General features: G+C 38.0%; 1 protein-coding gene across 1 annotated transcript; it reads right to left on the bottom strand.

The window, feature by feature from the left end:
* Positions 1-252: 252 nt before the first annotated feature.
* On the bottom strand, positions 253-19,018 carry LOC114725753 (synaptotagmin-5-like; the record flags this gene model as incomplete). The annotated part of the gene is made up of 7 exons (XM_028912316.1): positions 18,783-19,018; positions 18,508-18,639; positions 16,362-16,463; positions 6,151-6,201; positions 4,859-4,979; positions 458-579; positions 253-351 (listed from the first exon to the last, which is right to left on the bottom strand). Coding segments are annotated over exons 2-7 (600 nt in total), but the record flags the coding sequence as incomplete, so codon positions are not given.
* Positions 19,019-20,367: the final 1,349 nt, after the last annotated feature.

The following is a 20,367-nucleotide window of genomic DNA, read 5'->3' as shown; positions in this document are numbered from 1 at the left end:
AAACAGAACCATAGGCAACAGATATTATTGAGATTTGAAAGGAAATTTAGTTGCAAACAGTACTTATTTAATTCAAGGAAGACGTGTTTGCTACCACTTTTCTTTGACTTGCCTATATAAGATAAATGCAAACTAAATAGAATCCTTTCATATTTATCTTTATTTTTTAAACCAACAAAATGGTCCAAATATTCAGAATGGTGGCTCAAAAACTAAAGAACGGCACTTATTCTTTTTCCACCCTCGGATTACCTCAGCAAGTAGGGCAACAACAACAGCTGAAATACAGGGTATCTCTTCAGCAAGTTGGAAGATAACACGGACAATCGTGAAGACTTGGAGATCTTTCAACTGAACCAGAAAAATAATGATAACTGTTTGAAACTCCGTAAAGGAACAGGACTTTATCAAAACAACTATAAGAGACAGGAGAGAAGAGCAGTCATCTGAGTTTAACCTGAATGGGGATTGATGCAACCAGTGCCGCTTCAACAGCCAGAATAATGCTAGGATCACCTCCCCACCGGAAATCAATGTCCATAATGATTTGGCCTTTCTTAAGACTCTGAACACGAATACCTATAAGAATTAGGAATTTACACACAATTAGCTCATGAACTAAAGAAAAATTCAACAGAAAAGTGTGATCATGGGAAGGCGCAAAAGAAGGAGCAGGATATAAAACTGCATTTACATGAAATTTGGTAAATTGCTCTCCCTTGTCCTAAAAGATGCACCAGTTCGAAAAACCCTTCCCTTTCAGAACTATAAACTTAATGTTTAAACCAAGATGCCCCAAACAAAAATGTCCATTTCTTTTTGTTCAAAATATAACACTAAATAACATTTATTACACTTTTATTTCACTTCTATTTATTTTGGGCTGAAAAGTAGAAAGTTAATATTATAATATATTACATTCACAGAGAATAGTGAAAATAGTCATAGCTGTTGTTATTAATACATATATTTAACATAAACATTTCCCTTGAAATTAAATTAGGGTTGAAGTGTAAATTTGTCTCATAAGTTTTCACTAAGGAGCGTTCGACACTCAAAAGTTTTTCTGAATACAAATTTATCCTAAAAGTTTAAAATCGTAGCAATGTTGCCTCCCTACGATTAAAAAACTAATGTTGACCGTTAATATTTTAAATGATAGGAGGATAACATTGCTATGATTTCAAATTTCTGGTGCAAATTTACACCCAAAAAAGTTTTCAGGTGCCTATCGCTCCTAAATAAGAACTTCCGAAGAAAATTTGTGCCTTAACCCATTAAATTATTATCTGTAATTATCTATAAATTAATTAAAAACAAGACAACATTTATTATATTTTGTCAAAAAAAAAATTTCAATCTTTTCTAAGTTTATAAAATTAGCTATTTCATATTAGTAAAAAATGCAGATTGAATAGATTTTGGGATGTTTTACCAGACGAGTTTCATGTAAGGAATTTAAAAAGTTTTAAAGCACATTAAGATTCACCAATTATAAGAGCACCCACCAATTTTCCTCTTCAATATACAAAAGCTAATATTTGTATATATTGTTAATGTGAATGTACCTACAGCCATGCATACCATCTATGGCGCATATATTACACATTTTCCATTCCGCAGTATTATCCATGACCAAGCTTTATCTCAGAGTTGTGTCCATGCTTGCGATTCATAGGATACAGCCTTTATGAAGTTAATAAATACTCTGAATTGATTTATAGCACAAGTATTAAAGTTCTTATTATGGTAAAATGCATGGACAGGAAGCAGGAGTTCCTTCTCCCACCTCCACATAAAACTCTTACAAGGGGGAGAAAAAATGGCAACCCACCAAACAAAAACTAGAGCAATTATTGACAGTATGAACATACAAATTAAAAAAACACATGGCTAAGCAGAAGTCTAATCAGATTTTACTCGCAAGTCTCCACCCAAGAAGCCAATCTAGACTCCCAAATACCCCAGCAGAACAACAAAAACAATTTCAGGGAAGGCATGCATGATAACTAAAGAAACAACTATAACATCCCAAATTTTTATTTCAAAGGTTTAAGTAATATCATGAGGAGAATTATTAAGTAAATTAATGCTTACAGTTGACCAATATATTATACGAGGTCTAGAAACTAATAGAGTTTAGAACAATAATGGAATGTGATCGAAAGTTGAAGGGGGGAAGCAAAATAAACTGATTCTGATTATATTGAGGCATCAATTATTACTGGAATAAGGTCCAATTTTGCCATGGAAGTTTTTACTCAGGAGTTGTGGCTATTCAGAAGTTTTTTTTGGAGTAATGTCACCTCAAGAGTTACCAAACCATAGCAATGTCGCCCCACCCATTAGCAAAGTTAATTTTGACTGTTAGCTGACTCCATTGTGCTAAGGTGGCTCTAACAGTAGGATATCATGCCACATAATACTCCGCCTATTATGCCACATAAGCATTATCATCTTCCTTTCACTCTTTCACCCATAAAATCCCAACCCTACCCCCTGCTTCTAAAACCCTTCTTTCACCCCTTTATCTACTCCCTTCCCTCTCACACTTGATGCCTCCTTCTCCCTCCTCTCTCGCCTTGACCTTGCTGGCAACACCAACACCAATGATCTAAAGGTTTCTCTCAAATCTACGACACGAATTATAGAGAAACATGTCCTCCAGTAGCTAAGCTCAATACAGCAAGAATCCCGTGATGTCTTTGGCAGCAAATCTAGACTGGCCTATCTACCAACTAGACATAAAGAAGGCATTCTTGAATAGAGATCTGAAAGAAGAAGTATATATGGTGCCACCTCCTAGGTTCGCAACCAGGAAACCAAAAATGGTATGCAAATTGAAGAAATCTATTTATGGGCTGAAACAGTCACTTGGTGAGTGGTTTGAACATTTCACACACGTCCTAAAGGTTGAAGGATATACTCGGGGACACAGTGACCACGCCTTATTTTTCAAACACCAAGGAGCTAAGAAAACCATCTTAAGCATATATGTGGATGATGTAGTTCTCACAGGAAATGACCTTGAAGAAATGGACAGAATAAAAATGGCAATGGCAAGGGAATTCCAAGTAAAAGATTTAGGGGAAATGAAGTACTTCCTCATAATGGAGGTAGTCCGATCCAAGAAAAGAATCTACATCTAGAGAAAATATGCACTTGCTCCTTAGAGAGACAGGAATGTTAGGCTATAAGCCCAGCTCCATGCCAATTCGTTTTGATCATATGACCAGTGGGTTATAGGCCCACCATGCTTCCGCTGCACCAGCTATATGTGATTTATGATTTCTATATGATCAAACTCGTGTTACAATATTTTATAAAAAGGGTTGAAATATGTTTTGTAGAATTTCCTGTAAAAGTGATTTGAGAACTATGATCTTCAACTATTTTAGAAGCTTCCTTGGAATGGATTTTTGGTAACCAAATCAAGAACTACTTTGCGAAAGGTTTTAAGTAAAGACCTATATAAATTAATTATTGCTGGTTGAACTTGATCTTTGAACTATACTTTATCGATTTCAGTTTGCGTGTATATTTCTGGAAAACCATTGGTTACTGATGTCTCTAGATGTCACCGTTACCATATTATCATTTTTTTTTTTTTCAAGTGAGATTTGAGTAGGGTTTCGGGGAAGTTGTAAGAGAGTGAGTCTAGTTGTAAGCTCACGTTGCCTTTCTCATATACATAAGCAATGCCATGAACAAGGAACTATTTAATATAAATTAGAATATTTTATATGACTTAATTACTTTGAACTATGGATTTAAAAAACCATTGGTTTTAGTGCATGAAAGAGATATTCAATGAAATGTGTATTGTTATTGGATGGAGCCCTCACTTACATGATTTCCTAATAGTGAATTATGATCAAGGGATTAAGCGTTGTCATTTGGGCTTGTGCATATAATATTAGGCTTTAAATGCCTGTAGCACAATTATTATGTCAAGGATCCCCACGTATCTACCTCTGCTATGGTTGTTATCAAATTGTGATAGTTTAGTCTATTAAAAGCTTCAAAAAAAATTGACGATTTCTAAATAACCATAGTGGACCTTCTACATGCAATTTTGTTCTTTTCTACCATGTTTAGTTTTGGAGATTATAAGTTTCATTCCTTTCTACTATGGCAACAAAATTCTTAAAAAAAAAGGCAACCCTTTCACAATCAAACAGAAACGAAAGCAATCATTAGCAACTATCAGCATCAAAATTTGAAACCAGTTAGGTAAGCAAAAAAAAAAAAAAAAAAGGAATTGGAACATAATCAATAGAATCAATAGAATCTTAACATTGGAAAAACAATAGATTCATTCTCCCAGAAAGTTATTGTTAGGCAATAAAACAACAACATTGTTGAGCTAAATCTTGAACGCAAGCCTTTTTGTCCTTCAAAGATTAGTGCAGAAAATGGCAAAAAGGAAGAGAAATTAAAACCATAAAGTGACATTCAAAAATGCGGAAGACTTGGCGCTAAACATTTTATAAACTCTTTCATTTGTCCTATGCAATGAGCTCCCTCTCCTATTCAATCAATGATCTGTCTTCTCTTAATATACTCCCTCCACATTCAAATATAAGCCCCAAAAAAACAAAAAAGCTGTCTCACTTTGACCTTACTGTCTCAAATTATTTTTTAGACTAAAATGCCCTTCTGATTTCATTTAATAAAGATAAAGCCAACTAATCCCATCCTCTCGTTTAATTGAATTCACTCCATACAAATGCAGAACTCTCACATTCCTCCACACATAAACCGTGGTAAAGGGCAATTTAGGAAAATTGTCATAAATGCTTCTTGAAAATAATGGAGGGAGCATACATATATATATATATATATGGAGAAAAGGTACCTTCAATCTTTGGAGCAACATTTCCGAGAGACAGCTTGCTGAATTTCAATGAAGTAATTCCAGGAGGCCTGTATTCCTCAAGCAGTGGCTCAACAGATTCTTTGATCACCATGGATCCAGCCTAAAGGTAATGAAAACCCAGCAATATTAAGATTGCTCTGCTATTTCAGCAAAGCAGGCAAACACATGTGCCAATAGATTTCCAGGGCAACTTGAGGCAAAAAGGCAAATCTTAAAATAAGATGCAAAGCGCAGCTTGTATAGAACATACAATTAAAAAGCTGATGATTGAGCTCGCTTCTAATATTCAATTATCATATACAAACTTTGTCACAGTATAAAGCATGATATATAAATGACAATAGAGGTAGTCATGTCCAGTATAGGTAGTCAGATTTCAGCTTCCCATTGAAAGATCCCAATTTCAGCATCTCCCAAAATTCAAAAAATTTGATTCAATCTGATCAAAAACATTAATTCATAGTTTGATAAATTAAGAAAATAAAACAAGATCATAAGTCCTCCATAGAGGAGAACACAGAAAAAGCAAAGAAAAAGAAATATTTTAGCAAGCATCTTCCTAATCCCTAGCCACTACATGCTGGTAGCATTCCAGGGTCCCTTGTTCATAAAAGAAGGAAATGTGGGAACCAGGCAGAATAAGTCAATCAGGTGGCAGAAATGTAACAATAAAGCAAAACGACAGACTACTGTGGCAGTAGGACACTTGGACATATTAGAAATGTCATAACTAAGGATTATCCTAAATAACTGCAGATGTTAGTTATTGATAGTTATTGTTGTGTTTGCTGATATATGCGTTAAGTTAAACTTATACAGGATTGTCAGATTATTTGGTTGGTGTGAATGAAGTATTATTCAGATAACCTTGAGATCCTCCCTACTCTTAGGATTAGATGCATTGCACTTTTAGATAGAACGATATACCTACAAGATGTACCATGAACTATGTCAATTATATTGTCAGAACAATTGTCATTTTATATTACTATTAGCTACTGCTAGAGCCAGAGTCATCATTAAACACATGAAAGCTTTCCAGTCATAACACAAATGAGATGTTACAAGCAATATTCTCAAACATCATAGTCAATAAAAAATCCATTGTTCATTAGAGGTCATATATAATCAGCAAAATTCCATGCCCAACATCAGAAATGTGAGCATATCAAATTCTAACCAGAGCACAAAGTCTGGGCAAAAATCAACAAATGATACTCCACAGCGGGAAATTATTATTCAAGCATATAATGAGGCACAGTTATACTCACTTCTGCCACAGATGGCCACAGTTTGCTGAGCAGCTTGTTTAGCCATTTAACCTAAAAAAGCCCATGAAAAAGGTCATACACAAATAAAGAACTCTGCGTTGAAGCACAGAAACAAATAATAGGGTTTCTAGCATTCAACTTTGCAGGTGTGCCTAAGTAGCGTTATAACTCATGAGTCATAAATAAGGAGTGGCAATATAAACATTAACTTAGTGGGGGAATGTGGGTCAGCCGCCTAAGGCCCAGTAGCTAAGGCTTAACCTAATTCTCTAGGGTCACTTAGGCGCAAATCATGTATCGGTCAGATTAAGATAAAATCTGATCATTATCCCATATTCTCTCCATGATTTTAGGAATAATTTAGGAAGCAGAATCAGATCTACATTAATTAGGATTATCTGCATTAACTCAAACTATTCTCCCTTCTCCTATATATCACGTAAAGCTATTATTCAGTAACATACAGCATATTATTCAGAAATATTTCATGGTATTAGAGCTGTGATCAAACTCTACCCTAAATGGCATTCAAGCTTGCCCTCCTACAGCTGCACGTTTTTGCTGCTAATACCAAGGGGCACCATCCCTAATTCTACCCTCTCCAACCACTGATGCTTTTCCGGTTACCTATCGTCTAAATGGGAATAACTATTTACAATGGTCCCGCGATGCTTTGATGTTTGTTTGGGGTTGCAATAAGGAGAAATATCTCACTGAATCTCCACCAGCTTCCTCTAACTCTCAATTTGCTCCATGGCATGCAAAAAACAACCTAGTAATGGCATGGCTTGTTAACCCTATGACTGCTAATATAGGTGAAAACCATCTTCTCGCCACCACAGCCAAAGAAATCTAGGATTCAGCCAAAGCTACATACTTTGTCACTGAAAACACAGCAGCCTTGTTTCAAGTTAAGCGACACCCAACAAGAAGCAAAAGGGCAAACCTGACAACAAGGGAATGATGGTAGGTGGCACATCTACTGTAGACAATGCCTTTAGTTATGATGAGTTGATGTTATTGCGCATACTTTGAACAAGGCACCTATCCTCTACTACTGACAGTGAGCCGTCTACCCCTTCTGTCACCCTTGCTCATACAAGTACTGTCTTAACTCATTTTTTTCACAGCATGACTACTACTAAAAATTTCTGGATTATAGATTCTGGCGCAACCCATCATATTACTGGCTTTAGGGAATTATATTCTGAATTCAGTGATTATTCCACCCACAACACCGTGAGAGTTGCTAATGCACAGTTTGCAAAGGTAAAAGGCTCTAGAATTGTTATTATTAACCCCAACATCATTTTGAAGGATGTCTTGTATGTCCCTGACATTGAATGCAGCTTGATGTCAATAAAACAGGTCACTGACCATCTTTGCTGCCTTGTTACATTTGATAATCATGGCTGTGTTTTTCAAGACTTGGCATCAAGAAAGAGGATTGGCGTTGCTAAGTTTTTCAAGACTTGTAGATCTGCTAACCAAACTCTATCAACGTGAAAGTTTGAAAGGCTTCACAAGCAAGTTGGGAAGGATGAACACCTCTTCGCCAACTGGAGAGGAAATGCCGAAAGATGAAGACTGATACGGCTCATAGAAAAAAAAAGAGGAAAAAAATACTCAAGAACTATGATTAATATTCAAGAACCTCTCCCTTACGATAGGAAGGGTTTTACAATGTCAAAATGAGGCCTCAAACCAGTCACACATCTCTGGCTTTCGAGCAGCCAGTGCACTCCCTCTCTCTCAAAAAAAACAAATAAGCCATAGTCGTCCAAAAACAGGGACAACATGTCTCTAAGTATTACAAGAGTGCATTACATAGTTCGCCAAAATAGTCTAAAAGAACAGCTAACAGCAACTCTAAACTTTCGTCAAAACAGTAACAACTCCTAGGTCAACTTTCTGAATCAACAAAAGGCATCTTACTACTTTCATGTGTCTCCTTAGGCTTCCTTTTGTATGTGTGAGTAGCGAAAGTAAACACATCATTACCTGCCCCTAAAAGTTTCACCTTGTCCTCAGGGGAAAGGCGGGGAATTGTTTGTGAAGCATATCAACAGCTTCCTATGAATTCTCGAACTCGTGCATATCCTTCCACTTTACCAACGCCTCTACTTGCCTATTGAGTAACTTGCGAACTTTGCGGATGTCTTCAGGTTGTACCTACAGTTCTAACTCTGCAGAGATGGCAGCAGGGATTGTGGCTGTCACAACAAAAGCAGGGACTGATTTCTTGAGCTTGGAGACATGAAAAACAGGGTGAATGCAAGTGGAGGGGGGAAGTTCCAGCCAGTAAGCTCCTAGACCCACCTTCTCAATGATCTTAAAGGGGCCACAATAACGTGGACTGAGCTTTTCATTGATCCTTCTGGCTAATGTGCGCAACCGATAAGGTTGGATCTTAACATAAACCTTATCTCCCACTTCAAATTGAATGTCCCTTCAATGCTTGTCTACATATTCCTCCATCTTTTGTTGGGCTCAGGCTAAGTTTTCTCTCAAAAGAGAAATGACAGCATTCCGAGCAGCAAGCTGTTTGTTCACTTCTTCAATAGCGGAAAGTTCACTTTGTAATTTGAGAAAGATAGGAGGATCTCTCCCATAGACAGCTTTGAACAGAGTCATGTTGGCAGCACTATGATGAGAGGTATTATAGCAATATTCAGCCCAGGATGACCACTGAGCCCAGTGACTAGGCTTGTCACTAGTGAAGCAGCGTAAATAAGTTTCCAAGCCCCTATTCATGACTTCCGTTTGGCCATCGAATTCCAGATGATAAGTGGAGCTAAGGCATAGTTGGGTACCAACCTGTTTGAACAGCTCCTTCCAAAATTGGCTAATAAAGACCTTGTCCCTATCCTAAACAATGGTCTTAGGGAAACCATGTAGCCTTACAACCTCATGCACAAATACTTCAGCAACATCCTTGGCCGTAAATGGGTGAGACAGCAGTGGAAAATGTGCGTATTTGGTAAATCTGTCAACAACCACTAGTATGGTGTCATACCGCTTGGATTTAGGAAGCCCGGTGATGAAATCCATGCTTATATCTTCCCATATTTGTTGAGGAATAGGCAAAGGCTGAAGTAACCCAGCCGAATAAAGAGCTTGATATTTGTTCCTCTGGCATATATCGCATTGCGCCACGTACTTTGCATTATGCTCTTCATTCCCTCCCAATATACCACATTGGCTAAGCGTTTATAAGTGCGCAAGTAGCCAGCATGCCCACCTATGGGTGAGTCATGATATTCTTTAAGCAGTAATGGTATTCGCGATGAAATTCTAGGCAAAACCAGTCACCCTTTGTAGAGCAAACACCCCTTTTCTATACTGTGCCCTTTTATATAGGCAGGTTTGATCAGTATCTGCTGTATAATTTGACTGAGTTTCGGGTCAAATTGAACTTCCCTTTCCCAATCTTCAATTTCATCGTGCTGCCACGATGAGAATCCCTTTAACTCCATCACTTCCTCCTACCTAGACAGGGCATCAGCTGCACGGTTCTCTTTCCCAAGTTTATAAGTGATCTCAAACTTGAACCCCATTAATTTGGAGACCCACTTCTGTTGGTTTTCATCTACTATTCGCTGGTCCAATAGATACTTCAACACTTTCTGATCCGTCCTAATGACGAACTTCTGCCCCCATAAATAATGCCGCCATTTTTTAACTGTCATAACTATGGCCATGAGCTCTCTTTCATATACTGAACCTTGCTGAGTTGGATTAGAGAGTTTTTGGCTGAAGTAAGCCACCAGTCTACCACATTGCATTAAAACAACACCCACACCAATCCTAGAAGCATCGGTTTCCAACTCAAACGGAAGAAAAAAAATCCAGCATAACCAGCACCGAAAGCGTAGTCATGGCTGTTTTGAGCTGTTCAAATGCCTTTTCTACATCCGCGGTCCATTTAAAGGCATCCTTCTTTAGCAAATCAGTGAGTGGACTTGCTATTTTGCTATAGTCTTTAACAAATCGATGATAGTATCCAGTAAACCCTAGGAAACCCCTCAAAGATTTCACATGCTTAGGCTTAGGCCATTGCAACATGCTTTCTATTTTTGCTGAATCTGCCTGAACTCCCTCTTGGGAGATGATGTGACCGAGATACTCAATTCTGGGTTGAGCAAAACTGCACTTCTTCAAATTAATAACCAACTGGTTCTCTTTCAAACAAGTTAGCACAATGCTCAAGTGCTTCAAATGAGAGGTTAGGTCACTGCTATCTATAAGTATATCATCAAAAAACACAAGCACAAATTTATGCAAGTATTGGCGGAATACCTATTTCATAAGTAACTGAAAGGTAGACGGGGCATTAGTCAGTCCAAATGGCATGACTTTGAATTCATAATGGCCCTCATGGGTTCGAAAAGCTGTCTTGTACTCATCTCTGACTTTAATTCTGATTTGATGGTATCCTGATTTAAGGTCTAACTTGGAGAAGACAGTGGCCCCTTTCAACTCATCAAGCAGCTCATCTATGGTAGGAATGGGAAATTTATCTGGTACAGTGATTCGGTTTAGGGCCCGATAATCAACACAGAACCTCCAACTTCCATCCTTCTTCTTAACCAACAACACTAGGCTGGAATAAGGGCTGTTACTTGGTTGAATAATTCCACTTTGCAACATTTCCTGTACCACTTTCTCTATTTCGTTCTTCTGTAGGTGAGGGTACCGGTAAGGTCGAATGTTTGGTGGTTGCTCTCCTGGTTTGGTCACAATAGCATGGTCATGTGATCGATGGGGTGGTAGTCCGTCAAGAGCACGTCAGACCTCTGGGTGCTCATCTAGTAACTTTTGGATTGCCAGCATTAAACCAACAACTTCACTTCCCTCATTGACCAAGCCATTCCGTTGGTAAGTACCCAAGCTACTCTGAGATCTTTGGTCAAGTCCCTGAAGAAATAGACATGTTCTAGTTTCTTACCAATTTTCATGGTCAACTGACTCCAATTCACCTTAACTTCTCCCAATGATTTGAGCCATTCCATACCCAACATAGCATCTACTCCACTTAGAGGGAAAGGGTAGAGAGTTTGAATGATATCTATACTCGGCTATCTCGTCCGATGGCAAATCCAAATGGCGTTGCAATTCCTCTGACACAAAGTTGTGTGTCGCACCACGATCAATGAGAAGCACGACTGCCCACACTTTAATCTCTCCGCGAACCTTCATCATGTGCGTGTCTCTGAAGCCTGCGATGGAGTTCAAGGACAATTCCATTTGAATCGGGTGCTCATTGCCCTCCAATATGTCATCTCCTTCTCGGTCCCTCTCTCCCTCGTTGGCTTCCCTCTCATCTTCCCTCTCCAGAATCATGACTTGCAGGTTTTTGTTCTTATAGACGTGGTTAGGGCTGTACTTATCTGCACACTTGAAACATAAGCCTTGCTCTCTTCGTTGATTAAGCTCAATATCTGGTAATCTGTGTGAACGCCATCCTTGCTTGGCCGAAAACCCAGTTGACGATGAACTCCCCACCTTTGAGTCCGCTACCTTGAAATCAGTCCTCATGTTTGTGTTTGCGAATCCCCTTTGTTGATGGGCTTACACTTACAATTGTAGAAGCATAGTTTCGGTGAGGCTCAAGTGTCTGGGTAGTTCTGTGATATAGAGACTGGGCCGAATCCACCTTAGGCCCACTAGCGAAACGCTGCGTCTTGGCTGCCCTAGTCTCCCTTGCTCATTTGATAGCCTGGTTCTTCTCCTCAATGTGCATGGCTGTAAGCATAATTTCCGGGGCATACCCGTGGTGGTTCAAAGCAAGGTGGAGCCCCTTCTGACTCTAGTAGGGTGGTGTGTTATTACTGCAAAGAACCGAGGCATACAAAACGCACTTGTCGTAAACTTCAGAATAAACAACAACGCAATAACTTTGCCCACATGGCTACACATGCCAGTGACACAGTCACGATTTCTGCCGCTGAGATGCCTAGTTGAAATCTGCTACGCCACCTGTGAGTGCCGCTGCTACAACAAGTAATAATGCTACTGCCTTTGTTTCTTCTTCCTCAAAGTGGATCATAGATTCCGGGGCTACTGATCATATGACAGGTAACCGTCATCTCTTCTCCTCTTATAATTCTTTTGCCAATCCGTCAAGTGTTTCTATCACTGATGGTTCTCAGTCTCAAGTCCTTGGTTCTGGCACAGTTAATCCCACACCTTCTATCCGTTTGTCATCTGTGCTGAATGTCCCTAAACTTAAACTCCCAGTAAACTTACCCGTCAACTAAACTGTTGGGTCTCACTTTTTCCTGCTCATTGCTTGATACAGGATCTTTTGTCGAAGCGGATTATTCGTAGGGGTTATGAATCTGGCGGGCACTATATCCTGGATGACCGGGTGTCTCATGTGATGGCTTGCACTAGCAGTCATTCTCCCTTTGAAGTTTATTATCGATTGGGTCGTTTGTCTTTATCTTCCCTTAAGAGAGTTTATCCTCAATTTCAGCATTTGTTGTCTTTAGATTGCGAGTCATGTCAGTTTGCCAAACATCATCATCTTCCCTTAATGTCTCGTGTCAATAAACGGGTTTCATCCCCTTTTGAGTTAGTTCATTCTGATGTTTGGGGTCCTTATCCTATAGAGTCCAAAGCAGGTTTTAAATACTTTATTACATTTGTTGATGATTATTCCCGAACAACTTGGTTATATTTAATGAAACATCGTTCTGAATTGTTTTCCCATTTTTGTCCCTTTTGTGCTGAGATTAAAACTCAGTTTAATGTTCCTATTCGCACCTTACGAAGTGATAATGCTAAAGAATATCTCTCTACTTCGTTCTAATCTTACATGCTTCAAAATGGTATACTTCATCAGTCATCTTGTGTTGATACACCAGCTCAAAATGGTGTTGTAGAAAGAAAAAATCGCCACCTACTTGAAGTAACATGTGCACTTTTGTTTCAAATGAAGGTTCCCAAACCATTTTGGGCTGACGCGGTCTCTACTGCGTGCTTTCTTATTAATCGGATGCCTTCCTCTGTTCTTGATGGTAACTCTCCTTATACTACCCTCTTTCCTCCTAAGCCTTTGTCCCCTATTGATCCTAAAATATTTGGGTGTGTCTGTTTTGTGCGGGATGTACGTCCATCTATTTCGAAGTTAAACCCCAAGTCTCTTAAATGTGTCTTCCTTGGATATTCCCGGGTCCAAAAAGGTTATTGCTGTTTTTCACCTACTCTTAATCGTTACTTAATATCTGCAGATGTCACCTTTCAGGAGTCCACACCATATTTCTCTTGTTCTTCCACACTTGCTCCACCTACGGAGGAGGATGACATTCTAATACACTCTGTCACTTCATCATCACCGTCGTCTCAAGCACCTGCTCACGCACCCGTTCAGCCACTTGATCGTGTTTATACACGACAGTTAAAGGAGATCACTATCGCCATGCCAGCTTCTATTCCTCCCTTATCCGCTTTGCCATTGGATCCTGAGTTGAGCAACACTGAACCTAGCTCTGACCCTAACCTTGAGACACCTCCTGTTCCAGACCTGGATGCCTCTCTTGATTTACCCATTGCCCTTCGCAAAGGTAAACATACCTGTGCCCATCCTATTTCCTCTTTTGTTTCCTATGACCACTTGTCTCCTGTGTCCAGTTCCTTTGTTGCTTCACTAGATACTATCTCTATGCCCAAAACTACTCGGGAAGCCTTGGCCCACTCGGGTTGGCGTGCTGCTATGGAAGAGGAGATGGCGGCCCTTGACCGGGCTGGTACATGGACCCTGGTAGATTTACCGGTAGGCAAAAAGGCCATTGCATATAAATAGGTGTTAACCTCGAAAACTAAGGCTGACGACCCACTTGACCGCCTTAAGGCTCGCCTTGTGGCTAAAGGTTATGCACAAACCTATGGTATTGACTATTTCAAAACCTTTTCTCCTGTTGCTAAGCTCTCATCTGTTCGTCTATTCATCTCTCTGGCTGCTACTTATGATTGGGATCTGCATCAATTAGACATTAAAAATGCCTTCTTGCATGGTGATTTCCATGAAGAAGTCTATATGGAGCAACCACCTGATTTTGTTGCTCAGGGAGAGCGTGGGAAAGTATGTCGCCTTAAGAGGTCCTTGTATGGTTTGAAGCAAAGTCCTCGTGCATGGTTTGACCGGTTCAGTACTATTGTACAGAAATTTGGCATGAGCCAAAGCAAGTGCGATCATTTTGTATTTTATCAAAGAACATTAGCTGGCATGATTCTCTTGGTGGTGTATGTAGATGACATTGTGATTACAGGCAGTAATAGTTCAAGCATCTCATCCCTCAAGTCCTTTCTTAATTCCCACTTTTAGATGAAGGATCTAGGCTCTATGACATACTTTCTAGGTATTGAAGTTATGAGAAGCAAGAAAGGCATATTACTGACACAGCGCAAATATGTTCTTGATCTACTGAAGGAAACTGGAAAGTTGGGAGCAGCGCCGACTAATTTTCCTATGGTTCACAACCCACTCCTTGATGCTGATGGGAGCATACCGCTTGATGACTCTCTTGATGATGAGAAACGGATGTTTGAGGCTCAAAAAAACAAACCATTTGAGAATCCTGAGAGGTACAGGAGAATGATTGGCAAGGTAAACTATCTCACTGTAACTCGTCCAAATATTACTTATTCAGTCAGTGTACTAAGCCAGTTCATGGCATCCCCAACTGTCAGATAGTGGGAAGCCCTGGAGCACATGTTGCATTATTTGAAGGGATGTCCAGGTCGCGGGATATTGTACAAAAATCATGGTCATACAAACATTGAGTGCTTCTGTGATGCAGATCATGGTGGATCGAAGGCCACGAGACAATCTACTACAAGATACTGTGTCTTTGTGGACAGGAATTTGGTATCCTGGAAAAGCAAGAAACAAAACGTGGTATCCCGATCGAGCGTAGAGGCAGAATACCAGGCTATGGCACAGTCTGTATGTGAGATAGTCTGGATATATCAGTTACTGAAAGAAATTGGTCTCAAAACCACTTTGCCAGCGAAGTTGTGGTGTAACAATAAGGCTGCCCAACATATAGCCTCTAATTCTGTGTTCCATGAACGTACCAAACATATTGAGATCGATTGTCACTTTATCCGAGACAAGCTTAAAGAAAACTTCATCTCTACTGGATATGTGCACTCTAGTGATCAATTAGGTAATCTTTTGACCAAAGCTCTGAATGGGACTTGTATTGACTACCTGTGTGACAAGTTGGGCATGATTAACATCTATGCTCCAACTTGAGGGGGAGTGTAGAGAAATGATATTATGTAAATATTATGTAATTATGATTAGGGTTTGATATGATATGATATTATCATAATGAGCCATTAATGCAAAGGCTCCTCTCACTTGTATATATATGTGCATATTCTGATCAATGAAATACAAGGAATTATTTTCCATATCATTCTATAATCTACAAATATAAATAAGGACAATACCAGATGATTCACCATTCAAATCCATCACACTCCATGAATGAAATAGTAACTTCAAAAAAGTGGGAAGTATGTCAACATCCCCCTTTGCATTCAATTCCCAAAAGATGGAGCAAGAATTCTCTCAACCCCATCAAACTCTTCAATACTCTCAAACAAGCTCATATGCTCAACAAAGTTAATCGATCCTAACCAAATGTCAATAAATATTTGACAGTATACCCATTTATCATCCTCATTCCTAAAGCACTAACGGTTTAGAGAAAATAAAGGGAAGGAAAATCTAATAAGAAAGGGGGGGCAAGTATCTTGCTTAACTCCTCCTCACTAGTCAAAAACTTACGAGAATCTCTAAAGGAATTGAGCAAATATATTAGTCATGACTAACTAGCTTCAGGGAGGTTGGTCTGCTTATAAACGGAGACTGCATTAAAGTAATTAAATAAAATCTAGAAATAATCTCTAAAATCTACAGGATCCTGGCCACAACAATATGGATTCTTAGTTGATTCCTAATATCTCTTATCAAATATTTAAATATTTGATTCAAGATAAACAAGGGTAAAAAAATTTAAATATTCAAGATAAATTAAACAATTAAAAAAAAGACTGATTAAATAAACTCATTAATTTTCTATTGTTTCCTTTTCCTAATATAAGTCTGAATTGGCATCTCTTATCACCTTGGAACTATAGGGACATGATATTTATCACCTCATTTGAAAGCTAAACTATTAGAAGGAAATTCCCACCTGTTCATACACAGGAAAAGATATCCACTCAGGAGAATTATCACCGCAGATTTTTCTTATATCATCTCTGTCAAGGGATCCGAGGAGTTTGATATCAACTGCCTGTGCAAAAGAATAAATACCAGCCGTTAAAACAAGAGAATTTGTTTTTCAACAGATTGAAAAAATCTAAAATGTAAACTAATTCAAGAAGCTCGATAAGATATCCTCGTCAATGCCATTATATTCATCATCATACAAATCCTTCTAAATCATGTTGCCTCAATTAATGCATGTGATTAAATCAGTATGGAATCTGGATAACAGGATTCAGACTTAATTAAAGTCCAAGAGAAATCAGGTTACTTTGGGATAAAAGCGAACGGCTGATAATATGAACAAACACAATGTTGATTCGATGGCAAGTCATCCTACAGAGAACAACTGCACTCGACATTGTTCCCCTAGCAAAGATTGACGGTTTAAAATTTTCTCAGTCATACTATATTCATGTAACAGACCACTGTACAGTTTTGAAAGGGTTACTAGCCATCACACACTCATAATCTATAAAACCATGAAAAATGATCACTTCAAAACCAGAAACACCTTTTGGTTTACGAAGTAAGACCAACAACCAAGGTTGCTGACAATCCAAAAATTTTCTTCAGGTTACCTTAATGGAGGACCAAAAATAGATAAAGGAACCATGAGACAGTGTTTGTAGGCGACTCTGTATGAGAATACGATACACGTACACATGCATGCATTTTTATGATATTGTCATATAAATAATATATTGTATTTGGAGTTCATGAAAATTTGTATACAGCTTGCAAGCTAAATGTTCAACCTTCTCTCCTTCTTTGCTTCTCCTCATAAGTGCAGGTTATATATTTCTTAATGGGCACTACAATTCAGAACTGCTTAGCATTTTTCCTCTGCCTTCCCTATCACTTTCCCCTTCTTTAACCCATAGGAAGCCTTCGTTTCAACTATATTCCATTGTCCTATACCCCGCAAACCATAAATCAAGCAACCTAGAATGACTTAAATTTATCACACCAGAATATCTCAGCAAGAACATTATATACAATTTGCAAGCATCCAGTAACTTATAGTCCTTGATCCTGAGTATTAAGACTTTCTCAATCAAGCTCAAGCAATGCTAGGCATCAACCAAATTAAGGTCTTTTGATCAATCCTACTTCGTTTTGGTCAATTTTCAAGTCATTTAGCACGGAGAAACCAAACAATGGAAATCTAAATGTAAATGTGTGCAGTATGCAGTTAAATAAAATTGAGGAGCATCAATGCTTAGAAATATGAGTTGTTATGCTCCATAACCTCAATGTTACCTATTGTAGAGTCTTCTCTAAAGACCACTCAACCTTTAAACGTGATCACTCAAGAAAGAATAGTTTTGATTAAACATGTTGGATGCAACTTTTCTTATCCAAAAATGAGGAAGATTGATTTCAACAAGAAAAATTTATTTAGTTGACCAACAACTTTCTCATCAGTCTCATTTGAGCTATTGTAAGTAGCTACATAGAAAAACTCCATGACATTATTTCTGGAATTAACCAGTGAAGCTAAGTATTATCTAGTAAAAGGATTACAATTGAAATGATAATGCCCATGGTCAAGTGCACAATTACACTTCCGTTACTAAAACCTTTCACTGAGTTATTGACATAAAAATAGTGTAGGGTGTAGAGAAGAGTTTCTTAGAGGCTTAAAACCAAGGACTGGATTTCCCACAACAGCGACCTTCCCTGAAAAGAAGAAAGTTGGTAACCGTAATTCAGCTGAAAATAAGTTCCAAGGAACCAATTCAGATAGATGTAAGCTTCAACCTCGCTCTGTAAAGGTTAGTGCCCACCCCTTTAATTAATTCAAAAAAAGAAAAAATAGATGTATTGCTCTGTGATGAGGGGGCTTCTGCATTTTACCCAGGAACAGCAATTTTCTTTATTTGACACAGCATCGTCTCAAACTGTTTAGCAAATCCAATTGCCGAATGAATGCATATTATATATCAATTCATTCACTCATTTAACACTGTCCAGCATATATCTCACGCAAAAAGTGTTTTAGCAGGAAAAAGAGTAAAATAGTCTATTAAAAATTCGCGTACGAGGGAAACGGGAACAACTCATCATACCTTCGCAATCCGCTTAGCGCTTCGGTACTTCATCACATGTTGCCATCCATACATCAAAGCGATGCCGAGTGCTATCCCGAAAAAGAGCCCAGATATCAAACCCATTTCCCCAGACTTCAAGCACCGCTTCCCCTTCAAAACGAATATTCAACAAAATTTCAAAGAGCGAACCAAAGAATTTACGAGAAAATTCAAAGTCGCAAAAACAGAAAATAACGAATTCAGGACAAAAGCTTGCAGAATCACAAACGAATCAGGCCCAATGAGAAACTCACAGCGAAGTCAATAAAGAAATCAGGAAGTCTAGGGAAGTCAAATGAAAGACTTTACAAAGACCAACGAGGGAAAATAAAAGAAGCCCAATTCTGAATCTCCGTAAATTGTGGGGTTGTGCTTGCTCTCATAGGTGTGAGAACGTATAATCTTTCCCGGTCATAACGTCACTTTCAGCCTCATCGGTTCTTCCGTTTCCCCTTCCTCCACAAGATTGGAAACATAACATTAATGCCTTGTAGGGAGTCCCTCATCCCTCCGCCTTAAATTTCTTACCTTCCAAAGTTTGAATGAATCTTCGAATTTCTTGTTTATCCTTTTCAACCCTTTCTTATCCTTTTCCCCCCGCATAGTATGTTTTGAGATGAAAGGGGATGTTTAGATGAAATTGGTTTCAAAAATGATTTTATAATATACGGCATGAAGGAGTTTATCTCAATTTACAAAAAAGTACTTTTTAAAAACATTTTTCATGTCATCTAAACACCCCCTAATCTAATTCTTGTTTTGTTACCTTGGCTTTAGAATTTGTGCGTTTCATTTTATTTTTTTTTCCAATTGAATATTTTTTTTTTGGGAAACTAATTGAGTTGAGCATTTGGTTTTAACTGAAAAAACCAAATAACTTGAATATTATCTATTTTCAAGACAAACATATTAAATAATCCAACCAGATTAACCGTGTTATTTCAATTCAGTTTAAAAATAAAGAGAATTATAAAGAGGAAGACAGCTTTGCATACAAAAAAAGTTTGTACACAGAATTTATTAGAGTTGAATAATTTTTTTAAGGTTAAGGAGCATCTAGCATTTTGACATATTTTCTTGAATGTATTTAATACTTTCAAATATTTTATGATGCATCCAACACTTGGAAATATTTTTTTTCTTGGATGTGTCAAACATCGTGAAGTATTTTTAGTTGCATCCAGTACCTCAAAGTATATTTTTTAGGTGTGTCCAACACCCAAAAATATTATTCAGTGTATTCAACATCAAAGAAAAAAAAAATATTTCAGGGTGCTGAATGTATCTAAAACATATTTTAAGATGTTGGATGCACCACAAAATTCTTCAGGATGTTGGATGCATCTGAAAAAATATTTTAAGGTGCTAGATGCAACTTAATCTTTTTCTTAATAAAAATGTACCATGTAAGTAATTTGACAAAACAACTTGTACAGCACAAGCTTAAATGGGAATATAAAAGGAAAAATAGCAAAAAAGACCCCTAAATATATGAAATTATAAAATGGGTTTCTGAATTAACTTAATTGCCTTAGGAGACTGGGTTTTAAATTGCAAATATATAATGATGATAAAAAAGACCAAAATAACTTCTTTTTTCTCTTTCTTCCTCTCTCCCATCTTTTTCCCTTTCCTTCTTTTCTTCAACTCCCTCTCTTCGTCCTTCTTTTTCCTTTGGTTCTATAATAATTGCCCAACACACCATATCTTCTCTAAGCTCATGATAGGAACAAGTATGATGATTTTATTATAGTGACGGTTTTAGTGGCTTCATCTATTTGCTTCAATGGTTTATTACCAAAAAGTGGGGGGTTTAGTTGGGTTAATTTAAGCTTGTTC

This window comes from Neltuma alba, unplaced genomic scaffold (assembly GCF_004799145.2).
Source record: "Neltuma alba isolate B1F8T4 unplaced genomic scaffold, ASM479914v2 tig00012271_pilon, whole genome shotgun sequence".
Classification (NCBI taxonomy): Eukaryota; Viridiplantae; Streptophyta; class Magnoliopsida; order Fabales; family Fabaceae; genus Neltuma; species Neltuma alba.
Note: the sequence above shows the minus strand (reverse complement) of the source record. Positions and strands in the feature narration are given on the sequence as shown.